The 24,177-nt window shown below is 50.2% G+C and overlaps 9 protein-coding genes across 9 annotated transcripts; 5 read left to right on the top strand and 4 right to left on the bottom strand.

The window, feature by feature from the left end:
- Window positions 1-828: 828 nt before the first annotated feature.
- PFICI_06676 (uncharacterized protein) lies at window positions 829-1,713 on the top strand (the record flags this gene model as incomplete). The annotated part of the gene is made up of 3 exons (XM_007835257.1): window positions 829-967; window positions 1,066-1,394; window positions 1,477-1,713. The coding sequence occupies 3 exons, from the start codon at window positions 829-831 to the stop codon at window positions 1,711-1,713; spliced, it is 705 nt and encodes a 234-aa protein (XP_007833448.1).
- A 1,443-nt stretch (window positions 1,714-3,156) lies between these two features.
- On the bottom strand, window positions 3,157-5,625 carry PFICI_06675 (uncharacterized protein; the record flags this gene model as incomplete). Its single annotated transcript, XM_007835256.1, has 3 exons — window positions 3,157-3,941; window positions 3,995-5,483; window positions 5,578-5,625. The coding sequence occupies 3 exons, from the start codon at window positions 5,623-5,625 to the stop codon at window positions 3,157-3,159; spliced, it is 2,322 nt and encodes a 773-aa protein (XP_007833447.1).
- Window positions 5,626-6,779: 1,154 nt separating this feature from the next.
- Window positions 6,780-8,004, top strand: PFICI_06674 (uncharacterized protein; the record flags this gene model as incomplete). Its single annotated transcript, XM_007835255.1, has 3 exons — window positions 6,780-6,906; window positions 6,990-7,778; window positions 7,847-8,004. 3 exons carry the CDS (start codon window positions 6,780-6,782, stop codon window positions 8,002-8,004), a joined length of 1,074 nt encoding a protein of 357 aa, XP_007833446.1.
- Window positions 8,005-9,501: 1,497 nt separating this feature from the next.
- Window positions 9,502-10,845, top strand: PFICI_06673 (uncharacterized protein; the record flags this gene model as incomplete). The annotated part of the gene is made up of 2 exons (XM_007835254.1): window positions 9,502-9,749; window positions 9,885-10,845. 2 exons carry the CDS (start codon window positions 9,502-9,504, stop codon window positions 10,843-10,845), a joined length of 1,209 nt encoding a protein of 402 aa, XP_007833445.1.
- A 778-nt stretch (window positions 10,846-11,623) lies between these two features.
- On the bottom strand, window positions 11,624-12,742 carry PFICI_06672 (uncharacterized protein; the record flags this gene model as incomplete). The annotated part of the gene is made up of 1 exon (XM_007835253.1): window positions 11,624-12,742. The coding sequence occupies one exon, from the start codon at window positions 12,740-12,742 to the stop codon at window positions 11,624-11,626; it is 1,119 nt and encodes a 372-aa protein (XP_007833444.1).
- Window positions 12,743-14,395: 1,653 nt separating this feature from the next.
- PFICI_06671 (uncharacterized protein) lies at window positions 14,396-15,531 on the bottom strand (the record flags this gene model as incomplete). Its single annotated transcript, XM_007835252.1, has 3 exons — window positions 14,396-14,519; window positions 14,590-15,065; window positions 15,133-15,531. 3 exons carry the CDS (start codon window positions 15,529-15,531, stop codon window positions 14,396-14,398), a joined length of 999 nt encoding a protein of 332 aa, XP_007833443.1.
- Window positions 15,532-16,539: 1,008 nt separating this feature from the next.
- Window positions 16,540-18,572, top strand: PFICI_06670 (uncharacterized protein; the record flags this gene model as incomplete). The annotated part of the gene is made up of 3 exons (XM_007835251.1): window positions 16,540-16,740; window positions 16,815-17,458; window positions 17,522-18,572. The coding sequence occupies 3 exons, from the start codon at window positions 16,540-16,542 to the stop codon at window positions 18,570-18,572; spliced, it is 1,896 nt and encodes a 631-aa protein (XP_007833442.1).
- Window positions 18,573-20,528: 1,956 nt separating this feature from the next.
- On the top strand, window positions 20,529-21,876 carry PFICI_06669 (uncharacterized protein; the record flags this gene model as incomplete). The annotated part of the gene is made up of 4 exons (XM_007835250.1): window positions 20,529-20,759; window positions 20,894-20,924; window positions 21,025-21,750; window positions 21,809-21,876. The coding sequence occupies 4 exons, from the start codon at window positions 20,529-20,531 to the stop codon at window positions 21,874-21,876; spliced, it is 1,056 nt and encodes a 351-aa protein (XP_007833441.1).
- Window positions 21,877-22,152: 276 nt separating this feature from the next.
- On the bottom strand, window positions 22,153-24,053 carry PFICI_06668 (uncharacterized protein; the record flags this gene model as incomplete). Its single annotated transcript, XM_007835249.1, has 4 exons — window positions 22,153-22,429; window positions 22,489-22,648; window positions 22,747-23,198; window positions 23,281-24,053. The coding sequence occupies 4 exons, from the start codon at window positions 24,051-24,053 to the stop codon at window positions 22,153-22,155; spliced, it is 1,662 nt and encodes a 553-aa protein (XP_007833440.1).
- Between the last annotated feature and the right edge of the window lie 124 nt (window positions 24,054-24,177).

Raw genomic sequence — 24,177 nt, 5'->3', positions numbered from 1 at the left:
CCAGCCGTGGGACCTCTGCTGATTGGCTGCTACCATAGCAAATCACCAATCGCTATACTCGAGTGCTGCCAATCTACCACTTTTCCCATGTTGCCGGCGACTCGCCCAGGCCCCAGTAAGCGCCCGTCCATTGGCCTCATCCGATCAGAGGCCAGGGGTCCGACTATCGTTCCCTGCAGCGGTTCTGCCATTTCGCACATCTCGCCAACCCATATGCCCCTTCTCACTGGTCCTCTACCCACTGGCCGCCCGCCATGAAAGACCCTTGCTGCCGTAATGGAGGCAGGGAGGTCGTCGACAAGGATTGTCTTGCATACTTCACTGCTTTTTTAACCCTCTCGGAAGGGACGCACTTTGCAGCTCGGCGGTTGGCTCGCAGGCCGCTGTCACCACCTCTCAAATAATACCCAATGCATCGCTCGCCACTTTGGGCGGCCGTTTTTCTGTCCCTTCTCTCTTTTCAAACTTCATAATTTTGCTTCTGTCCAGAGGTGTCCAGACTGTTCATATTTCTTCGGCCACAGCTAATCAGAAGCATCACAGGCCAAGCTCACCATAAACATTTGTGTCACTGCCAATAGCAGCGACACGGCCTTTGCACCAAACCAGAGCTTCATCCCCAATATTCTTATTTGAGCGGGGAACAAACTACGGCGAACACAAAAACAGCCACAGGAACAGAAACCGGATTGACGCAAGCGAATAGTCAAGAATAAAAGAGAGAAGACGACCTGGAAACATACACTTGAGATATCTATCGGCATCAGCTAGGATTCCATTTCTCCCAAACCCTGGGGACCATACTCGGCCGCACAACACACGTGCAAGATGCGTTCCTCAATCTTCATTTCATTGGTCTTGTCGACTCTGGCAGCGGCACACACAGTCATCACATATCCAGGGTGGAGAGGAGATAACCTGATCACAAATGATGAATTTCCATACGGAATGCAGTGGATGTATCCTTGTAAGTTGCACCCTCTTCAATATTGACATGCTTCGTGATTTCACACTCCTTCTTTTCAAAGTATCAACAAGATCAAGACGGCTGACAACAGAAAAAAGGCGGTGGTATGAACTTGACCACAAACCGGACATACTGGCCGACGACGGGAGGCGCCATTTCCTTCCAGCCTGGTTGGTTCCAAGGACATGCGACGGCCTTCCTGTACGTCAACTTGGGTATTGGTACCGATGGCCCTGAAGGTGGCCCGGGCAACATGTCGCTGCCCATGGTTTCGCCCTTCCAGATCCTTGGACCGACCAAGAACCCCTACCCGGGAACCGTTTGTCTGCCCCAGGTGCCGCTTCCGACGAACTTGACGGTCAACCCTGGCGACAACGCGACCATTCAAGTCGTGGAGCTTGCTCAGCACGGTGCTTCCCTGTTCTCGGTAGGTCAACTCAATCCAGAAATGCCATTCCAGGCACAAACTACCTAGATGGAAATTATGACTGACATGTATCTCAATCTAGTGCGTTGACATCACCTTCGTCGAGCCCGGTGATAGTCGCCTAAACGAGGTCAACGAGACCAACTGCTTCAACAGTACCGACATTGGCTTCGCCGAAATCTACACCATTACGACCAAGGCAGTCGGTAGCACCGCCAATGCGACCGTTAGTGGTGCCGTGTCATCTTTCCTGCGATCTGGCTCCTCGTGGCTGGGATACTTGCCCCTTCTGATTGCCTCGACGTGGTTCCTGGCATAATTTCAGAATTTATTCGTTGAGACAAAGAAAATGCAAGAGTGGCTGTGGGAAAAGGGGAGTTTTACATATCCGGGAAATATTTTCTTCAACTGTACATTTTGGCATCTATACCGGCGTTCAAACGGAATTGGGGGCTGAGTTTTGAATTATTTGGGCTTTTCTATCATCTAAGAATGAAGCCGACGGGCCGCGATTGGGAGTAGCTCAGCGGTATAAGGAATTATTTAATTTCCTTGAGCGCGTTATATCATATACCACGAACAGCTGATGAGGATATTCTCATCGGAGTCTAGTATGCAGTTTTCTGCTGAAATTAAAATTAAAATTAAAATTAAAATTATCATCATTATCTCCGTCCGTTCATCATCGATATCGCGACTTTCTAATCACAAGGTATCGACCAATCTTGAAGCATATCCGTAAAAGCCACAGGCAGAGGCACATGATCCCTTGGGTACGACCATGATACGAACTCAGTTCCAAATTCTTTGCATTCAGGAGTTCGTCACGTAACAGAAGTTATGGATCAGATACTGCCACAGCATATCCTCCTTTTTTGTCATCTTTTTTCCATTTTCCCCTAATCAGCTCACGACACTATCAACCCATCACAATCCAAAGTGTACCATCTCGCGCGTCACGCATTCAAAAGCCGCACTGCAAAACCCACGTTGTCAGAACAGGCGCCCGCATAATATGTGACCGACCGTAACTTCACACCCCCAAGATTCCAGAATCCTTCCCCGGGACACCACCCTCTTCCTTCCATGTCCCGGTAATCGGAGGGATTCCCAAATGCAAGCAAGTGCCGAGAGGTATGTGACTAGAAGATCAAAATGGCCGATAGGTCGAGCGGTCACATGATGGGCGCGTAGGCCGTCTCGACCGCGTTTCGGTGGGCAAGTCATCACCGATTCCTTTTTGTTTTCACACTGCCATGCTTAGGGAGTAGTGTATCATGGCTAGCCAATTAGACGAACATCACTACGAGCTCGTTGATCACAAATATCTCTCTCCATAATTGCTGTATCGGCTTCTCAAACGCCAAAGACTGTCACCGTGGACGAAAAGGATCGGTCACGGAAATTCCAACGAAACCGTCATCTGCATGAACGTACAAACGATTCCAACGTTTGGCCACATATTGTCTACATTAACAGTGGCAAACTTGGCAGTCAAATGAAAATTGAGTTTCTTTGCAGGTGCTACTGATTTTCATTCATCACTTCAGATCTAGTTTATGCTCCTTGTTACTCTATGAACTTGTTTTGTCATACACGCATGGTGTGGTCGTGATCCAGCTTCCCGCCACCAACGCAACGCTAGGGCAAACGAAACCAGTCCTCATTGAACGGAAGCACCTTGACGACTCTAAAGAGGTACAAGCATACTGTAGAGACTGGTCTTCACTTATGACTAATTACTCAAATCTGATGAGGCGCTTCATCTCAAAAGTGTCAGACATTCGTCGGCAACCTCCTTGACTCTTGGCTCAATTGCAGCGTCCTTGGCTCTCGTGACAGAGCTCAGTACAGATTGAGAGGCGTCTTTGCCAAGAACCGTTACCAGAGTACCCGCTGCAACAAGAGATCGGTACAGAACCTCGCTGTCCTTTTGTGTTGAAAGTAAATGTCCTACCGCCTCAAAGAGCGGGAGCATGTTGGCTTTTGTCAGCCCACCACCCTTTGCATACAAAACAGCATAGTTGATGGCCACTGTGGTAACAGCTATTAACAGATTTCGGTTTTGCTTGCCAATGGCATCCGTGCCGCTGAGTCCAAGTGTTTGACGGAGGAAATCGACGACACGACCAGCTTCTTCAGGTTGAGAAAGAAGTCTTCTTCCTTCGGAACTCGAGAACAGGTTGGCAATGGTACGGAAAGCCATCATGATGGTGTTTTCATTAGGCTGGCCGCCTCCAGGATACCCAGTCGTGGCAGCCGCAATGACGAGTTGAATGGGACTTCCAATGCGCGAACTGCTGGCGACCAGTGGAGATACGGCCGCACATCGAAGAACATCCAATGGTGCAAGACGGTCCGCATAGTCCCACGAGGTGCAGATCTTGATCAGAATATCGAGTTCGTCCTCACTTCTAACAGGTCTATTCGACTCTAAGGATTTTCGCAGCGAGGTCAAATGAGCTTGGGCATCTGGATTCAGTGAGATGTCTTTTCTTCCAGCTGCTTCCAGCGTGGAGCTGATGCTCATGATCTTCTTGAAAATGGCTGATTACAGTCAGTATCGGACTCGAGACAATCATATGAAAGGGTCAACTTACGCTCAAACTTGGCGCCAGTAATACTGAGGTATTCTGTCTGAGGTAAGGCCTTGGCTCGGGATGTCGGCTCCGATTCACCAGGACGGTATCGAGATTCCGTGCCCCAAGGATCCGGACCTCCTGCGCTTGATCCCCCAAGAGTGGCACCCTGGGTATTTTGTACAATGAATTGCGCGACTTGGTCGAGGTAATTCAAAGAGAGCTCATTGTCGTTGATGAACTTGGTAGCCGCGTCATAAGGATTCTCGGAAAGGTTGAAGGGCAATTTGAGTGACGGCGCGCCCTCCTCGATTGCAACATCGAACACAAAGTCGTACTCTTTTCCATTGTATGCTTGTTTCCGTCCACTGCTGGCTGCTGAATCAACCACGGTTCCCACATTGACCCAGGTCTGCGCCCCCATGGACCAAGTATGTGCTGATATCGATCCATTCGCTTCCCTGATCATTTGTACTTGACCTTCCTTGGTACCGGCCTTTTGTGTTAGAAACTCGGGGCCTGGAAGTTTCTCCTTGTTAATGTCGCCCATTTGCTGCTGTGGTATCGACGATGACTTGACGGCATCTTCAAACGACTGGATAGTCTCTGCATCAGCCACTTGATCGGCGTTTCTTGTGAAGATGCGCACGACGCCATCGCTGGTGCCAGACGCGATATCGCCGGTATTCGGGTTGACTGCCACTGTCCAGACCGATATGGCAGGGTGAGTGATGGTCTGAATGCAGTCTGTACCTTTCCATACCCGGACTGTCCTGTCCTCTCCGGCAGAGACAATCTCACCGGTAGGTAACGCTTTGAGGCGGTAGACAAAACTTTCGTGGCCGTGAAGCTCTCCTACGAGTTGGCCAGTGAGCGTCCAGAGTCGAATAATACCGTCATTGTGGCCGCTGGCAAGCTCGGCGCCAGTGGGATGGCCAGGATGCAGCCGACATAAGCCTCGAACAATGTCAGGAGTAGAAATGGTAGATCGAGCTTCTACAGACCCAGCTACGGCCTTGCGTAGGTCGAATATCCGTATCTTCTTGTCAGCGCAGGCCGTTGCAACTGCATTATCGCTCAAGGGCAGCACGTCCCAGACAGCGGCTTCGTGTCCAGCCAAGGTGATTTCGCTCTCCCAGCTCTCGGTGCTCCAAACCCGTGCAGTCTGATCCCAGCTGCCAGAGACAAAGTATTTGCCACTCGAGGCAGCGGCCAAAGCGCTTACATTGCTGGCATGTCCTGGGAGGATTCGGTCGGCGTTGTCAGAGGAAGTTGAGGTTGGCTTTCGAACGTCGAGGCAGGGGTCCTTGCCTCCCGACACAACAAGGCCATCCGGAAACTCGCTGTTGGGCGGCAAGACTGTGACAGCATTGATATATTCGCTTATCTGGTTGATAATGGTGCCTTCGTAGACAGGAGGAGACGCAGATGTCTGTTTCCATAGTCGAGCTGTGTGATCTCTCGACACGGACACGACAGCTTCGGTGGCTGGGAAAGCAATATCGCGGATCTGCGTAATCCAGGGATTAGCGGAGGTAACGCAGGTAGTCGCATAACGACTGATAGCTAGAATGATCTAGGAAAGAATGAGGAGGAGAACATACATCGCTCTCGTGTCCGACTAGCTGGGCGGACAGCTTAAAGTCCCCCATCGTGGAACAACTTCTGGTTACGTATGTTGCTTGGGAAGGTGGCGGCAGGTGATGCTCCTTGGCGGGGTACTGCAAGAGCCCTTGGCTACTGAGATCAAGGCGCAGCGAGAATGACAATTATTAGAGGCAGATGAGAGTTGGTATTCTGTTGTTTTACTCTTGGTGTGAAGAGAAAATGGGATTGATTAGCAAGCCAATAGTGATTGCTCACCAAGACTCAATTTGCACTGGCTTGACTGGTTGATGAGTTGGTAAACAGAAGGTGATAGAACACGCCACAGCATAGCTCCCAGCTTACCATACCTAAAGTCGTCACCGTCAAGTTGCCTATGTACCCCGGGCCGTGGTGGGGTCAATTTGCTGTTCCTGCCCGCCCGCCTGCCCGCCCGCCAACACCGCCGTAGCTACCCCTGGTGTTCCTCGGTGCTTTTGCCAGTACGTAGTACAGAGAGTACTCTCCATGTAAACAAGAAGGCATCAATGGGTATCAAGTGGTTTCAATTTTACTAGTTCATGGTGGAATTCTGTATTTAGAGTCCTGTTAGACAAGATGAAAGCGAGGGAGTCAAGATTGTTCCAAGTTTATATTTTTTCCATTTCTTTTTCTTTTTTTTTTTTCCCTTTCGTAGTTCTGCCCTTAGTCAAGTCAAGCCGGACAAGAAAAGAGTAATTCCATGTGCAAACGCGAGATGGGTTTTATGGCAATCTGAGTCAAGATGTCCCCGATGAATCGCAACCGTAACAGATGCGCCAAACCTGTTTCGTCCAAGGCCCATCTCGGTGAGCCCTCGGTGAAGGTTACGAAGAACGCTGCCCCTCCATCAGAGTCGCGCGGCCACTTCAAGCCTGCCGTCTTTTCAGGGACGACCGACCCGCATTGTTTCATCATTGGCCGCCAGGACAATCGATTCGATACCAACCCAAGCTTCTTGACAGAACTCTGAGAAGTTACTTGCAACCTCATTCTCACATTACGCGCCGTAGTATCACCACTTTTTCTCACGACCCCATCGTTTACCACGTGCTGCGAGCCTCTTCTTAACACCTGTCTTGGACGTTTTACGAATTCCACGAAATTTACGACTGAACGCCGCGTCTCCTTCATTTCTAGCAACACCTTCCCCCTTACGACCCGATCGACCGTCGCATTCACCATGGCCGCTGATGCTCCGAGGCAGTGTGTGCCCTTGACCTGCCACGGTCACTCGAGACCTGTCCCCCACATAAGCTTCTCTGGATTGCAGAAGGACGGTGGCTACTACTTGATATCTGCCTGCAAAGGTGAGTAGAATAAGAAAAGAAAAGAAAAAAGAAACTACAAATATCCTTTGCGATGCGCCGGGGCTAATTAGCCGAGTGATCAGACAACAACCCCATGCTGCGTGACGGCCAGACTGGAGATTGGATAGGCACCTTCATCGGACACAAGGGTGCAGTCTGGCAAGCAAGACTGAGTCACGATGCCCTCTCTGCCGCAACCGCCTCGGCCGATTTTACTGCCAAGGTCTGGGATCCCCACACGGGCGAATGCCATTACACTATTTCCCATAATCACATTGTTCGAGCCGTAGCCTTCCCGCCCGACAACTCGGATCTTATTGCCACTGGTGGTTACGAGAAGAAACTGCGCATCTTTGACCTGTCGGAAGCTTCAGCCTCTGCACCCCCTGTATCGCCCGAAAATGGCGACGGCAAGGCGCAAGATGGTATCACCATCAAGGCCGAGAATGGGTTTGAGATTGGCGCAGGTAGTCACCAGGCTTCCATCAAGTTTATCGTATGGACAAGAGACACGAACGTGCTGGTAACCGCTGCTGGCAACACGTTGCGCTGGCTCGATCTTCCGTCTCGCAGCGTAATCAAAGAGGAAGTCCTGGACGGCGAAATTGGTTCCTGCGAGTTCAACTCACCTGCCCCAGATTTACTGGAAGGCTCGGACATTGGTGGTGGTCTGCCAGTTCTAGCTGTGGCAGCTGGCAAGATGGTCTACTTTTGGGGTGGTGCCCAAGCTATGGATGAGTTGAAGCGAACCAAGCTGGGATACAAGGTCGCCAGTGTTGCAGTGGACACCAAGGGCAGAAGGTTTATTGTGGGAGAGGATACCCCCTCTACCTGGGCTCGTGTCTACCAGTGGGATGATGAGAGTGAATACGGTATGTTGCTCTTTTCTGGCTCCCCACTTGCATTTTCTCTATTGTAAGCCTGCTAATTGCACCTACAGATGTTCACAAGGGTCACCACGGACCCGTTTGGTCGTTGGCCTATGCTCCAGACACTAAACTCTACGCAACCGCATCCGAGGACGGCACAATCAAGCTTTGGAAGAATTGTGATGGTCCTTACGGCTTGTGGCGAGCTGGCGATGCCCAACCTGCCTAGGATGGCAGTATGTCTCTTCGCCAAAGCTCATCAGGAAGAACCGGTACCAGTGACTCCATCTTCAGCGATTCAGCATCTAGCCACACTTCAGACCACAACAATTCAGACTGTAGCCACGAGGACATGTGTCCCCTATCCGTGGTGGTAGTTGATAAGAAGCTCCACAAGAGGTCATTGAGGAGTCGCACCAGGTGGAATGAGACCCTTCAACAGGCATGAAATTACATCTAACCGAATACGGCTCTAATGGTGCAGCCGTTACAAGGTGGTGAAGAATTGTTGATTTGGGCAGGGATGCGGGTAAACCCGCCAGACAAGATTTTACGGCCCTTGCGGTCAACGACGAGATGGACATGGGACCATTGAGCAAGTGGATTTACTGCCTGCAATACAATTACTGCCATGATGGCATGAACAAACACTTTGGTCAATGTTGTTGGACTGAGTCGAAATGCTCACATCGTCATGATATTCAGCTAGAGAGAGTCTCACTATAGACGGGATAGATCTTATTGTAGCTGAGTTGAGAGAAGAAAAATGCAATCAAGTGTTATCGAAATGAAATATGCTCTTCCATGTGAAGCCTTGCCTGGTTAGGTAGCTTGCAAGAAAAGCCAACTAACTTATTGTATTTGCTTGAATCATCTATCAACTGGATGCAATACTTAAAGGTCTAATCAGGGTTTTGGAAGTATCTCACCAGGTGAATGGCACCTAGCTAATCAATGGTATTGCCTCGAACGTATAACATGATATCGCAATGACAAAATCAGCAATTAAAAGTCGTTCAGACAGAAGTACTTGACGAATGAGTTCATCACTAAGAAATGCCGTATTTTCACTCGAAACTCAAGAGCTCAATAGGACCTATAGACTTGGCGACGAACTCAGAGAAAGTCGGCAAAACTATAGCACTGTCCTAGGTCGACGACTATGTAATCATATCTGACAACAGGAGAAACGTTGAGGGAGTTTCTTTGGACGTCTAGCCGTTTTCCGTACTCCCGAAGTTGAAACAAATTACAGCGCTTGGTTACCTCTTATCAGGTATGTCAACATTCTTGTATTGAAATCCTGTGGCCTATGTACCAGCTAGTAGCTCGATGCTTCAATGTTGTTTCAAAGCCTGGCTGGCCTCTCTCGCGCCTGCCATTTGTTTGATATCAAAGTACTTTCCAATCCACAACTGACAGCGCGCCGCGTTTCTGAAACCCGCTGACCAGACGAAGAGCAGCGACAATTTAATTCAAGCTTTTCTTTCCTCCCCTTGGGACAAGCACCTTGAGATAAGATCAGGACCTTTGGCCCATTATCCAATTTTCCCAAACAAATGACCTGGAGAAAAAGTCCAGATATCAATTGAGTATCACTTGACAACATTTTTTTATCGGCATAACCAAGTCGCGCCCGGTAATACTCGAATAATCATAACTACCCAATCTAATTGTCCTTGCAATCTTGGAGACCTTGGATCCAATAGCATTCCCTTCTCCCACGATGCTCTTATCAACTAGAAGGAAGAAGCCAGAGGAGTATTCAACCAATCCCAACACAGTGAGAGCTCGTGCTCGAAAGGCTAAACTTGACCCCTACACTCGAGAGATGGAGCAAGCAAATGCTTCCGACACCAAGGCCATCGCTCGTGCCTGGACAATAATTACCAACCAACAGGATTACAAGGACGCACCCAAGGAAGTGCGCGAGAAGATGCTACAGCAGGCCGAAAAGGAGGTCATGGAGCGCCGGTAAGTTTCCAATGTCACTCATCAAATCCATTCTGCCTCTTCAAACATTCCATCGGCATACTTGTAGCTGCCCCCACCCAAGTACTTGCTTGCTCGGAAATTCTCAAGCTCTTGTAAACTGACTAGAAGTGGCAGAAGGCGCAGGGGACTAGATAAGGATTCCAAGATTGAGCGATTCTTGAAGCTAAATGCAACTGACGTGGTCAACGACACTCCTTCTACATCCAGCCCCGTTCCCGGTTCGATGCAGGACCTTGACAATAGCTTCGCTCAAGAGCCCCAACAGCACACACAGCCAGTCGACCCGATGCATTCTGCTTCTTTCACAGCCGCCCGACCTGGTGAAATCCGTTCTGTTTCAGCCGACTCATACGGCGGTCAGTCTGTACCAAATGTAGAAGGGCAGCTAATCTTCCACAATGTCTACCTTCCGCAACAGCGTGAGCAGCAAGCCCAGACCGAGGCACTAGGGCAGGACAATCGTTCGGCCCAGCATCTCTGCACACACGATTGCGTTCAGCAGATAAATCAAACCAGCAACATGGCTGATTCTGCTGTCATAGCTAGTTTGCAGGCTACCGTTCAGAGACAGGAACAGTATATGCAGCAGCTCGCTGGGGCTATCCACAGTCTGGCAAACGACGTTGTTCTTATCAGGAGTGCCTCCCGTGAGCAGGAAGCTCGCGTAGCAAGCATGGAATCCCAGATGAAGATCTTTTACGAAAGCTCGTCACGTACACATGATCCCGAGGCCGCATACGCACGCCAGGTTTACAAACTTGAGCAAGTCCTTTCCGGCATACAAAGAATCACGAGTGTCACTTCAGAGGTCTGCAACTCTTTCGCCGCCAACACCCACGGTCTATCCGAAGGTCGTGGCGTCGGCCATTCATGGGCCGGAGGATTTGAAGGTGTTCCCATCAACCATGGAAATGTCGAAGCCAGTATTCATCATCCTGAAGGTGGTTCCACCAACACAAGTCAGTTTCATCATTCCGGTATGGTTAGTACCAAAGAAAAAGACAGTATCGCACATCTCGAAGAAGAAGAAGAAGACAGCAAGCAGAGCATTCAAGATATCTCTGCTGAGAACTAAAAGGCACCAACAATCTTCTCCACTCGCCGCCTAGGCTTCAAACTTGCACATGTCAGGGTTTTGTGTTATGGATGGAAAAGTCCTTCAATTTGTGCTTCCACTGTATGAGATGGAATGGTAAAGAAATGTGCTAGGAAGAAACACATGTCAGGCCTAGAGTCAGGACTGCAGAGCCATATAGGCACCAGTACATTAGAGAATGATCAATACGTGTTCGGCAAAGAAGCTTAGAAGGAATTAGAACCTCATCTTCATAAAGAGCCCTTAGCGTGAAGTGACGAGGACAAATAGTGGCATTAGCAATTAAATATCCCCAGATCTGTTGATGTATGTAACATTTCCATCCAGGCCATTGTTCGCCGTAGGAAACAATGGTGTCATGCAGTTGCTGCTTTTGGGCATGCCAACATCTCTCTAGTGAGATGACGTTAGAGGTAGCCACCAGACCTCATATCACTTAGCAATTCAGGTCGAGTGATGTGATAGAAGAACGTGCAACGTCTATCAGTCATTAATGGTGCGTCATGGCATCTACTTGTCATTTTTCTCATTAGATATATGCACCGCAAGCTTTGCCAAACTTGTTCCCTCCAAATGCTGCTAGACTGGTTCCTTTGCCTTCCCAGTGATTGATTAGTCTATGTAAGCCGTGTAGATCATCTCCGTAACATCGTCAATTAAAAGAGAAGAAAGGGGAAAAGAACCATCGTAAACCCAAAATAAATACCAAATACATGTTTCCCATCAAGGAGGAAATTGCAGTACTAGTCCGCCGATTTCAACGACTGCCGAAGATGCTGTTTCGAAAACGAGCGCCAAAACCTCCCTTTTGGGATGACCGACCAAATGACTGCTGTGAGTTCATCTGGCGGTGGACAGGCTCGGGCTCGTATTCATCCTCCTCAAACTCCTCTTCCTCGTCACGGATGCTGACGGGTCGAGTCTGGTGATGCGACTGCTGCGACTGCGGCAATGGCCTCTGCTGAGCCGAGGCCAGGTCCCGCTGCAGAGGCGGCTCGCCGCGCAGGGCGCGCTCCACGTCCTGGTGCTGGCGCAGGTAGTCGTCGTGCTTGCTCTTGGCGTCGAGGTAGCGCATCTCGGCGCGGGAGCGGCGCTCCTGCAGCGCGCGGATCTCCTCGTCGAGCCGCGTCATCTCGTCCTGCTCCTGGTGCATCAGGCCTTGGTACTCCTTGACCTTGTTGTCGAGGGGCTGCAGCACGCAGCTCATGACGCTCGGGCTCTTGAGCCGCTCAATGGCCGCTCCGGCTGCCTGGTTGCTGAGCGAGCCCGAGGACAGGGGGCGTCCTGCACCACCTATGCCGGCATCGGCCGAGTTTCTGTGGTGCTGTGGTGAGGCTGCTCCGTTTCTAGGCGGCGAGTTCTTGTTGCCGTTGGGTTGCTGGCCTCCAGCAGCTGTGGTGGGCCGTCCACCGCCGTTGCGACGGCCATTCTGACGCTGGACCTTGTGGGGGTTACCGCCGTCTCCGTTCTTTTGCGGACCACCGCCGCCGCCGCCGCCAGCGCCGTTCTCTGCTCGCCTGTCTACGAGCATCTCCTCGGAACGGCTGCCAGAGTAGGAAGGCGGACGAGACCTGCCGCTGGACGTCCGCTGAGGCACAAAGCTGTTTGTGACAGGCGGCCTGCTCTGGTCGCCGCCGGGACTGTTCTGGTCCTGGGTCTGCACGCTGCGTTGCGACTGTGGTGGGATCTGGATCTGCGTGGCCACGCCGGCCGTCATGCCGCCGGGGCCTCTGTTGTTGTCCAGGAATGAATAGAATTCATCATGGTTGTCGAACCGGGCCTGCTTGTTCCGGAACGGCACATCCTCCAGGTCACGAGGGCCACGAGCCTTGGTGGGCGAGTGCACTGCGACGGGATACTGAGCGGTCACGTTCATGGCGGTTGCTGGCTAGGTAGTGTATAGACTATGCTGCCGGTCCCGCTTTGGATGGGTTTGAAGATGTGGGTGCGTGCTGCTGCAATGTGAAGAGTAGCAGCGATTGTGTACTAGGTCGAATGCACACACAATGTGAAAAAACTAATTATGGAGTCAATTGAGAGAAGACAAGAGATCTACAAGATTTTGGTTGAAAAGCAGGGAGCAATCAGACGAGGGTCCTTTGAGCTGTGGTTGTTCGGAATTATGAAATACGACGGTTTGTCGGGAGGTTGGGAGGGGGGAGATGGAGGGTAGCGAGAGGGTCTGCTAGAGGGACCCAACCTCCGTTTTCCCTCTGGTCCAGCAGCACGCTGGTGGATCACTCGCACCATGCGGCCATGCGTAATACGACGCGACGCTGTACCACCACATTTTGTTTTCTTGGTTATCAATCGGTGATTGCTTTTCTCCCTATTCTTTGGCTCGGAGGCCGAAGAAGATTCAATTAGCAGAGAGATCTGATACGATCTGAGCCGCTTGCGTTACACGGCGCACCTGCATTTTTTTTCTGGGCGGGTTGCAATCATTACGAGGACCCCTCCATTTTTAAGGTTGTGGCGGGCGACCTTGGGACTGGGTATGTAGATCCAACCATTGTAACCTTCGTACATGGGCTTTGGTTGGTTGGGTGCAGTGCACGTATGCATGTGGGGATCTCCGTTTTTGTGACAGCGAAAGTTGCAGTTCAATGTCCAGCCCAAAAAGAACATTTCAAAAATAAATGAGAGAGCAAGTTTATCCGCTTCAATCAAGCCTCATTATATTCTGCTGATGCCATATATGTGGTTGGGTAGTATAGAAAGAAGCGGTACATTATTCTCGATGGCGTGAGGGTGGCTTATTAGAAGAAGCCTTTTAGATAACGAATACCCGACCCAAACCTGCGGCACAACGATCATAAATGCAATGGCAGGGCTCAACTGTAAATCATCCGATTGCAGCCAGAAGCCAATGCTTCCACTCGCTGATAAAAAGGAGCTCAACAATGTCCAAACTTGCAGCAGCCAAAAGCATATACAGCTATGCCTTGGCTCCTAGGTTATACGGGAAAGATATCAAAAGATGCACATCGCATGCGTTATCATTTGCTACAGTTTCAATGCCAAGAGCTAACCTTGCTAACCCTTAAATGGGATCGTTTCGCGGAGTGTGCCACTCATTGTGCCTGAGAGTCAATCTTGCTTGGGTAGCGACGATGAACCTTAGTTTCGAGGTTACAGTGATAAGGTTCTGTCTTAGACTTTTCCCACGTGCAATCTTTCCACTTGTTTTTCCATAGATTCGCATCACTTTGGAATTTAGATTCCGTAATCGCGGGGCGGGGATATATAATATCGGCCAGCCGGAGATCCAATCTGTGGATGGACATGGGCATTCATTGGGGTATAGAAAACGCCCCCAAACCCTACACTTTGCCGTACGTGACCAAATTATAACATTATACTGATAAGAGGCTGACACTTTGTAGAAATCTACCCGAGAGAGGCTGAAGCCAGCCTCAAGTTAATCATACTTCTTGTTGTTTGTCCGCGGAATATACTGCCATGTATCTCCTACGCTATGTTGCGTGATGCCTCCCCCATTCCTGTTCCAAGGTCAATGAACCAAGCATTATTGCTGAAGCTTGTCCATGAGAGGAACTAGAGGGGCCTCGTTCCGCAACAGCTCCATCGTCTCCCTCCATATCTTGATCTGCGCCTCGGCACCCGCAGAAGATAGCACAAATGCCGAGGGGCTTCAGCGACTGGTTAGTCGAATTGCATCCCCATTAGAGAAATGAGTTTGAAAAAAACAACCCAACTCACCTCTTCACGGTTTGTTCACTAATGTAGACGCCATGCTGATTCTCGTGGCGAGTTGCAGCATCCACCAGGCAATGTCCGCCCTGCATCGCCGTCCAAGCAAACAAATTGACTGCCATGCTGGCCGAGGCATCAGACCTGTGCAATGAGCTCGCGCAGAAACCAGGGTTCACCGTATTGATGGTGACGTGCAGGCCAAGTGCCGCCGACCTGGCGCTTAGCTGCCGCATCCACAAGACGTTGAGCAGCTTGCTGGTGCTGTAGCGTTCAATGTTGAGCTTGTCGAGACCCTTAAAACAGGCGCGGCTCGTATCCAATTCCTCCAGTGCATTTTGCGCCCGTAGCTCTCGGAACTTGGCCCAGAAGTGGTTCTCTGACGAGACGATAGTCAGTCGGCCTGAAATACCAGTGGCCTCAGCTGTTCGATGGAGAGGTTCAAGCATGTGCAGAGATACGAGTGCTGTGCCAAGATGATTGACCTGTCGTGGTGAGTTACGAGATTATCCTTCACAAGCACGATCCTGATTTGAAATATTTTCGACATACCTGAACATGAGACTCATGCCCAGTCTTGGACTGGACATAGTCCACGTTCTTGACGCCAACATTGAGGATGACGATATCGAGCCGATCGAGCTCTGTGACACGTTTTCCGAAATCATCAATGCTAGCAAAAGATTCGTGGTCCAAGGTCCACACGAGAACATTGATCGTGGGCGTCTGAGCAAGTATCTCCTCGCGAGCGGCAGTGCCCTTGTTGAGACTTCTGACGGCGAGAATGAGTCGAGTCAGGCCGTGGGCAGCCATCTCTTTTGCCGCCTCAAGGCCGAGTCCCGCGTTGGCGCCGGTGATGATGGCTGTTTTTCCATCAAGTCTCACGCTCTTATCAAGAGGCTTTGGTTTGAATGTCAGTTGACGGTAAAAGAATCCCGGGTACGTCCCCATTTTTTTCACGCCAATCTTGGATTCGAAGATCCGTAGGTGCTTGAGACGTTAGTATGCGTGGCGTCCTCCGCGTGCTAAAGTATTGGTTCAATCTTTAAGAGCTGATTGCTTATGGAAAGATCTTATTAAATTCTTCCAAATCAAAAATTTCATCGAGAAGATAAATGGTGTTGCGTCTATTTTGCAAGAATGGAATATAGAATTATAGAGCACTGGTTTATATCCGCAAGTTGGCGGCTTTCGGCCGATGTATAGGATGACACATGTTCAGCCAGCCGATGAATTTCGGCTCTAACAACCGCATCATGCCAGCTTCGTATTGCTAGGAACTTGAACCATTCATATTCGGGTAACGCCAGTGCTTTGATGCAGTGATACATTCCGGAATACGTTTGCAGGCAGGAAATTCAAGCAGCCTATAAATTTAATCCAATGGCGAGTCTGTTGATGAGGTTGTGCGAGAAACTGACGGCCAAGATGAATATTCAGATCACTCAAATTGTTGCCTACTACCAATGATCCTTGCGACATGACTGACCAACTACCCAGCCTCACCTGCGACCAGTACCCAATCATGCGATGCGTGTCGAGGTGGCTTGCGGCGCAGTCGTGCCGAGTCCGTTAGATCCGCGGACAGTCAAAGAGGGACACCTCACATCTCAACTCTTGGTGTAAAAGCCGAAGATTGCATCTGAAATCTTATTGCGATTTATTGTGTAACGACATTAATACTTACACTGAGGCCTTGAATTTTGAGGGGCCTAAAATAGCGATTATCATGATGGCCAAAGTTACCAAACATAAACGGAAACGGGCCGTAAACTCATGCCTGCCATGCTATTCCAACAAGCAAAAGGTATGAAAACGATGCCAGTCACATCAGAGTCGGTTTGTATTTGAGAGATATGCTGACATCATGGTCTTGTCATTCAGTGCAACCGGCAATACCCGTGTAATCATTGCACACGGCGCCGGAAGCCTGAGAAATGTACCTACCAGTCCCATGCTATGCATGAAGCTAAAGATATCATCGCATCAACACCATGTGGAAGCGTCTCTGGTTTACAAGGGGAATTCTCGATAGCCCCAAAGTCCAATGCCAATACAATCTTACCGAGCACGTTGGAGACACTGCCGGTATCACTTGCAGATACTTACGGCTATCCTGAAAACAGCAGAACCAATGCCATGGGACTGATTCAAAACCTAGTGAGTTGGTCTACCTAGATTTAATCACACGATCCCCAGCTGTAGCCTTTCCTAGATGCTCACCACAAGCATAGACCAAACCTCCTTTTCAGTATCACCCAAGCAAAAGTGACACAACGATACCATCCGATAAAACAGGTATCTTCAATGACGCAATAGAACAAATGCCGACTCGCGAGATACTTGATATCTTGATACAATTCTTCATTGCCGAGGTGAACTGGACGAGCCAGCTTATATACCCTCCTAGCTTCCTGGCTCAGTACCAACGTTGGTGGGTCAGGGCGGCGGATCTCAGATATCCGAACGCCAGCCCCAGCGTTGCCGACTTGGAATTCGCTGCCCTTATCTTGAGTGTGGCTGCTCTAGCCAGTCAGTTCATGCCATCTCACTACAAATCAAAGGAATCAGTCTGCCATACATCTTTCGATTTGGTCAGAGACACATGCATCCAGGTGGGCGACCGACTCGCCATACTAGCAGCCTCAATCAGCCCACGAGGTTCTCTGCTTCGTGTTCAGAGAATGTGCTTCACTGGGCTGAGCATGTCTTGTGAAGGGAAAATGACCGAATCTTGGGCATTGCTCGACCGTGCCGTGCGAATGACACATGAACTTGGATATCACCAAGTATCACAAACCTCAACAGAGCCTGGCATGGACGAAATTGAATGGGAAATGCGGCGGAGGGTATATTGTAATCTCTACATCTGGGATGGGTAAGCACTTTCGTCTCGAAGACTCTGTCGGCTCAGTACATCATTCCAACTAATACACAACAGCATCCTGTCTCGAGAGATGGACCGAGAGCCACTGCTGGCACAAACGCCCCGTGGAAGCGAGATACCAAGGATGAGTCTGACTCCAGGCGCGGATCAGCAGGACTTTGGCGTTCCAGATCTGTTCACGGAGCGTATTCTTCAACTTCATCTAGGCGCATTCTGGAAACGGCACAGATGCAAGTCGTCATCCGATGAAGTTTACGAGCCACTTGTAGCCGAGGAAAGACTAGAAGTCTTTCAAAAAGAGTTTCTTAGCAACGTCCCGGCCACGTTTGCCTTGGATGCCCCTGATCGACAATGGGATGAGCAAATGCGGTGGTTGCCATTGCAGCGACAATTATTTCGAACCACGGTGTACGAGTCCATTTGTCAAAATTTCCGACCACTCCTTCTTCTGCATCCAGAAGATTTAGGGCGCTTGCCTGCATACAAGCAGGTGCTCATTGAGACGCAACGTCGAGTGCTCGCCCGCGCAGCGCTGGACATGCTCCAGGCAATTTCGACGCTCTATAACATGCTGGAACCATTACAAAGACGATCAATTGCCGTCATTGTCCCCATATTCGAGGCCTCTGTGCTTTTGTCTTGTCTATGTATACAAGGGGCTCAGAGTGCGGAGAGCAGAGGTTTCATCGACGGATTGGACAGAGCCTCTGTATATGAATCGAGTTTCGGCAAGCGGAGGGACGTGAGCAGGGACTGTTGTCTTCGGGCAGCACACGGTGGTCTACTTCGTCTGAAATCGTTGGCCAAAGTCAGCATCGTCGCGGAGACTGGGGCAGCGAACTTGTCACAATTTCTCGAGCAGGTCGACAACTTGACCACAGCAGACGATACGGCGCCCGACGGACAGATGTTGGGCCACATTAGTACGAATTTGGATTTCCAGCCGTACGAAATTGGTGATGTGGTTGGCAAGACGGCGGCTTATGATATCCCCAACCTGTTTTCTGACGACTTTTTGCAGTCGGGCAGTTTCAGTGATAGTTTTGAGAATGCCGATTGTGCTGAGCACTTTCAGATACCCGACCTGTTGGGCGACAAGGTCTAAAATCAGTTCCGATGGCGACGACTACTTCCGTGGTGTATTTTATGACGTGCTTTCCAAAATTTGGACCTGTCGACAGACTTGAAGGTACATACGTCAATCCATCACCTTGCGATTTCATAATAATGCTTCTTATTCCGAACGTATCAATCTGCCTCATTCAATATTGTGTGGATAGAACCAAGCTCAATTTTTGTGTTTTGCCAAGCGCAGTCACTGCTGTTGCCTCTCCTGCATATTTACATTGGAATGATGCCCAGGCCATAAACAGCGCCAAGCTTTAATAACCAAAGCGAACGTTGATGGCCACCTACTTGACACCTTGAAATCGTACAGCGACCAAGCATGTCAGCCACAATTATTGATCAGTCGACTTAACGACATGCCAAAATCTGGCTGAGCGGATTAGAGATGTCAAACGGCTGCAGCAAATAATGTAGATGTACGTGCTTCTGCGAGAACACGGGTGCGCGAACTGTGTTGGCGTGTTGGCGTTTGCACCTTGGCCAGCGTGACAACACCGCGAACCATCCCGACGCGTTCCTCGAACCACGCCATTTGATTCAGCAATGGCAGGCTCCAAAATTTGCTACTTCCTTCTTCGCTTCGGTCCGCAAGGGAGCGAGAGTGATGAAAGACAAAGAATAATCTCTTTACAAGATGTAATGGGTTGCCAAAAATTCCCTACCCAGCCAGAGGCCGAATAGGAGTGGTCATAGTTATAGTTTTCAACTAGCAAAAACGCAGTCTCGGACGAATCCTCACTGACATGCGTAACGCCCGTGCACTAAGATGGAGAGAAAAGGATCAAAATCAAGAGAGGTTTGGGTGCAGGTGAGCTGGTTTTATAATAGAAACTCTGGTGGGGCCCATAATTCTGCCGGCATTAATCCTGGGCGGTGTGTGGATCTCTGGCGGCGCGCCCGCCCTCAAGGCAGGGCAGGCTCCAGCTTGCAGGCAGCCAGCCACTGGCGATTGTCCAGCTGGCGCCTGTAGGTGCCTAAAGATTACTGGACAGGTGCACCTCGCACAGGCAGCAGCCCCTTGTTACAAGGAAAGAGTCATACTTCTTATGACAACGACAAATAATCAAAAAGAATTATTCCATTAATCTCACCTCGAGCCTGGCCTTTCGTACTTTCCGCCTTATTGCACATTCCTGCTACCAGAAATAATGGTGATACAGCCAGTATCATTTCTGACCTAAGCCACCTGCCTGACTACACCAACCAATTTCCATCGAGTTGCGAACCTGCTATCTGGGAATTGTAGAATATCATAAAGGCATATGCGGATGATTGCAGCGACGTTTAGCTGAAGACATGGCGCATCCGGATGTAAGGAACGTTCAGGACTGGGGGCACAGCCTACTTACCTATGACGACTATGAATAATACCAAGTCTTCACCACGAGCTCTCGCCTCGCCATTTCGCGACGGGTCATCTGGGGATGCACAACCACTACGGTAGAAGCTAGGGTGCGCTCTCGTCCCGCCTTAGCTACTACTACTATACTATGTAGAATCCCCAACTTCTCCGCGTTTCCCCAAACCTGCTCGTGCAGATGTAACATTTTTTCCACGGCTCATTGATCCTCCTCCAACCAGACCAGCAGCCGTGCATGGGTGATCCCCACTGGAAGTAGATTGGACAATTCCTGCTGTCCGAGGGAACGTACCCGATGTGCCGGACATTGCGCACATCTAGTATACCACGTAGTCCAGGGATCTGCAAGTATTCAATCATCATACCCCTCAATAGCATGGCCTCTGGAGCCGTCCGTTTACATCAGTGCTTCTGCAGTCCTCTCTATAATCCCGGCTGAATGGCATGCGCGAATATGCAGAACAAACTGGAGTGACGAGCTCATAAATAACGTAGACGGTCGCCAGGCCTGGCGGTGTAGTCCTTTCGCTTCTCCATGGACCTTTTCCCAAACCAGCACTGGCACAAGAGATCATGAAGTTGCTCCCATTCCTCCTTTTCAGCGGTGCTTTCGCTTCATCGCGTGCTCGTCGATCACTCACCACGGTGTCCAACTTGGTCTCGTTTGGCGACAGTTACACAGACGAGGGCCGCTTGTCTGCATACGCTGCCAACAATGGTAGCACACCGCCACCGGGGACTTCAACAGCAGGGAGTAATTTCACCTCTACTGGTGGCTATGCTTGGGGTCACTTTGTATCACAGGTCAGTGGTTGACACAAGGCGTTTGAGAAGGGGATGTCCCACAAGAAAAAGAACCCAGGCATTTTGGTTTTTGCCATGCTGCTCATGAGGGGTTTTGGTGCTGATGGGAAGAGACTGACTTGTTCTTGGAATAGGCTTTGGGTGCAAAGTATTATGACTATGCTGGTAAGATACTCATGAAAGTGAGGAAATGGCGCAGTATTGCCACATCTCCCACTCAATCGAAGCAGCCCCAGAGTCGACTTGGATGCTGACACTTATTCAGTGAGCGGTGCATTTTGCTCCAACGAGATCTTCTCACGGTATCTGGCCGGAATTAACCGAACGTTTCCATCTGTCCTGGAAGACGAGATTCCCTCTTTCCTGGAGGACATAGCCTACATCAACGAAACCACTGGTACAAACACATTCTATACCGACCGGGAGTCTAACAATACCGTGTATGCGCTTTGGATCGGCACAAACGATCTTGGCACCAATGCCTTCCTCACGGACTCGCAAAAGTCTGGTCTTACCATCACCGACTTTGTCGAGTGTATCTGGCAGGTTTTCGACACGATATACAGTACCGGCGGTCGTCACTTTGTACTGCTCAACGAGGCGCCTTTGGAGTACTCCCCTCTCTACGCAGCACCACAGAACGGCGGGGTCGGGGATGATCACTACTGGACAGACAAGACGACATACAACATGACAGAATATGAACAGAAGATGAAGGAGTACACGACCAATGTCAACACCATATTCGACTATGGCGTGCCTGTCGAGGTAAAGATCAAGTCGCGATGGCCTGAGGCTACCGTCACCATCTTCAATGTGCATCAATTGATTCTCGACATTCGCAATGACCCCGAGAACTACCTTGAAGCACCGGCCAATGTGACTGGATACTATCATTCTTGCACAGTGGATAGCTCAAGCTGTTCCAATTCTGAGAATCCATTGGCTTCGTTCTTGTGGTACGACGAACTCCACCCATCTGAGAGAACAGGTAAGATGGCCGCTATAAGTCATTTCGGTGATACATGCTAATCGTATTATTCAACCAGATGAGATCATTGCCAATGAGTTTGTGAAACTCGTCTCGGGAAATTCCTTATATGCAACATACTGGTAGCCTATCACGAAGGTTTAATCTAAAATGGCATGTGAAACTCGTCTCGGGAAATTCCTCATATGCAACATACTGGTAGCCTATCACGAAGGTTTAATCTAAAATGGCATGTGATAGCTCCCGTCTTATGCGAATCATAAGATATATGAAGTTCGGGGCAATGTGTTATATTATGTGCTAGCACCGCGTTCAATGCGATTGTAGAGCAGAATTAAAGTATGAGACCATCCAAGTATTTCGTATCGATGAGAACTTAAAAAAAAAAAAAAGAAAAAAAGATTATTGTGGTACAACCATTTCAGCAATCAGTTCAGCTGCAACCTCCCGCCCTGGTCTTTTTCTCGAAATCACTCCAATACGATGCGCCGTCTCGCGCATTTTGAGACTCGCTTCTGTCTCCATGACCACCTTGCCAAATGCATCCACCAGATCCTCCACAGTCCAGGCTGGAGCCGTACGGCGACAGGCGTAGACGCCAATACCTAGGTCCTCGGCCAACTGGGCAAAATTGTACAAGTCCTCCCACATTGGTATCACGACCTGCGGCACACCAGCTCTGTTGCCAAATGAGTCAATTGCTGTATCAATGACTAAGCCGGGGTGAAGGGGACTTACACGACGGCTTCGTGGTAGCTGCTCGCTCCGCCATGATGGATGAACGCTACCACGTTTCCGGCCTCTAACAAGCCCAAGGTGTCGATTGGCAGCCAGTGTGATATTTTCAATCTTTCCTGTTTGACGAATTCCTGAAGAGGTGCAGCATATGCATCGCCAACTATAATATGTAGACAAATTAGCATCTCTCGTATTGGGCTTTTGAATATCTTCCATTATTATGAAGACGGGCATCGCAGCGGCCCCTTTGCCACCTACAATCATTATGTGGTGCCATTTTCCACAACACCTGAAAGTCTGTGTGGTCAAGTAGCCATCCAATAGCCGCAGCCATGGTAATGGCCCTCTCTTCGCTGTACGTGAAAAGGCTGCCCAGATTGACCACAACGGTAGGCTTTTGCAGCCACTTGACCAAGCCGGCGTCCTGCTGCGCCGCCGGTGCCGAGTCGAGAAGCAAGGCGCCGACGGCAGTCACATTGGCGGGGACGTTGGTGACTGGCAGGCTGGCCTCGGGCAGCGTCTGTGAGATGAACAAGGCGTCGGGGCGCAGATCGAATAGCTCGATTGGTTTGACTCCCTTGCTTCGCAAGTACGACATTACGTCCCGCGAGAGAGGCTTGAATATTGCCGAGTATATGAACCTCAGGTTGACGTATAAGTTCTCCGGGATTCGATGCCAGGGCACTGGGAAAGTGAAGCCCGTGCCGAGACTACAACTTGGTCAGCATATCAACTTTGTCCAAGGTCCCATTCATTTGTATCCAAGTAACATTCGAGATATCTTGAACTCACGCAGGATATTTCCAGAGCCCGGCTCCGTAGTCCTGGATAAACGTAACCACATCCGACAGAGCATTGGGAGTAATTATCACGTGGGCCCGGTTCAGGTGGCGGATGGCATCGACGCCGGGACGGTGCAGGTAATCCAGCACGACCACGGCAGGGTCAATCTCGTCTACGAGCCGAATCACCTCCTGGTAGATGGCGTAGTGCTCGGTACCATTCCAGCTGATCACGGCCACCTCGAGCTGAGAGACTAGGCTGGCTATGCCTGCGGCCCCGGGGCGATGGGATATGCAATCGTCAACGGAGCGCCCATCACAGCCGAGCCTGCGCATTATGGCGGCGGACCGGTCTGGCCCCGGCAGCTCGTGGAATTTGATGCCGCGGCCAGAAGATGTCTTGGCAAGCGCAAAGGCCGACGCCCGCTCAACATGTTTTGCCGCCGTTGAAAAGGAGGCAATGTGAATGTCTATTTCCGGGTGAGCCTGTGCCAGCGCCTGCACGGTAGCCAGCTGCACGTTGATCTGGCCCGACTCGGCGTGTGCGAGAAAGAGGACAGTGTTGTCCTTGCCCCGGATCAGCGGCGGAAGCTCCACGGGTGTGCTCCGCAGCCATTGCGACACGGCGAGACCCAGAACCAAAACCGCGAGGATGCTTGTCCAGGAGAAGATGCGGTTGGCCCCAGAGGCTTTTCTTGGTCGGTCTTCTTTCTCAGACGTGGATATACTAGTGTCTGCGGCTGACGATTGGGATAGCCGATCCCGACGGCGATGTTCCATCATCTTGAGTGCCAACAATATCCCAAAGGATCAAAACGTCTCTTATTAAAACTTTTACTCCTCGAAAAAGATCAAGCATGAAATTTGAGTCCTTCCCTTGAGCGAGAAAGTGAAGTTCGGTCAGATC

The sequence above is a fragment of the Pestalotiopsis fici genome, assembly GCF_000516985.1.
Source record: "Pestalotiopsis fici W106-1 unplaced genomic scaffold PFICI_Scf_4, whole genome shotgun sequence".
NCBI classification, from domain to species: domain Eukaryota; kingdom Fungi; phylum Ascomycota; class Sordariomycetes; order Amphisphaeriales; family Sporocadaceae; genus Pestalotiopsis; species Pestalotiopsis fici.
This window is presented reverse-complemented; position numbering and strand designations above follow the sequence as displayed.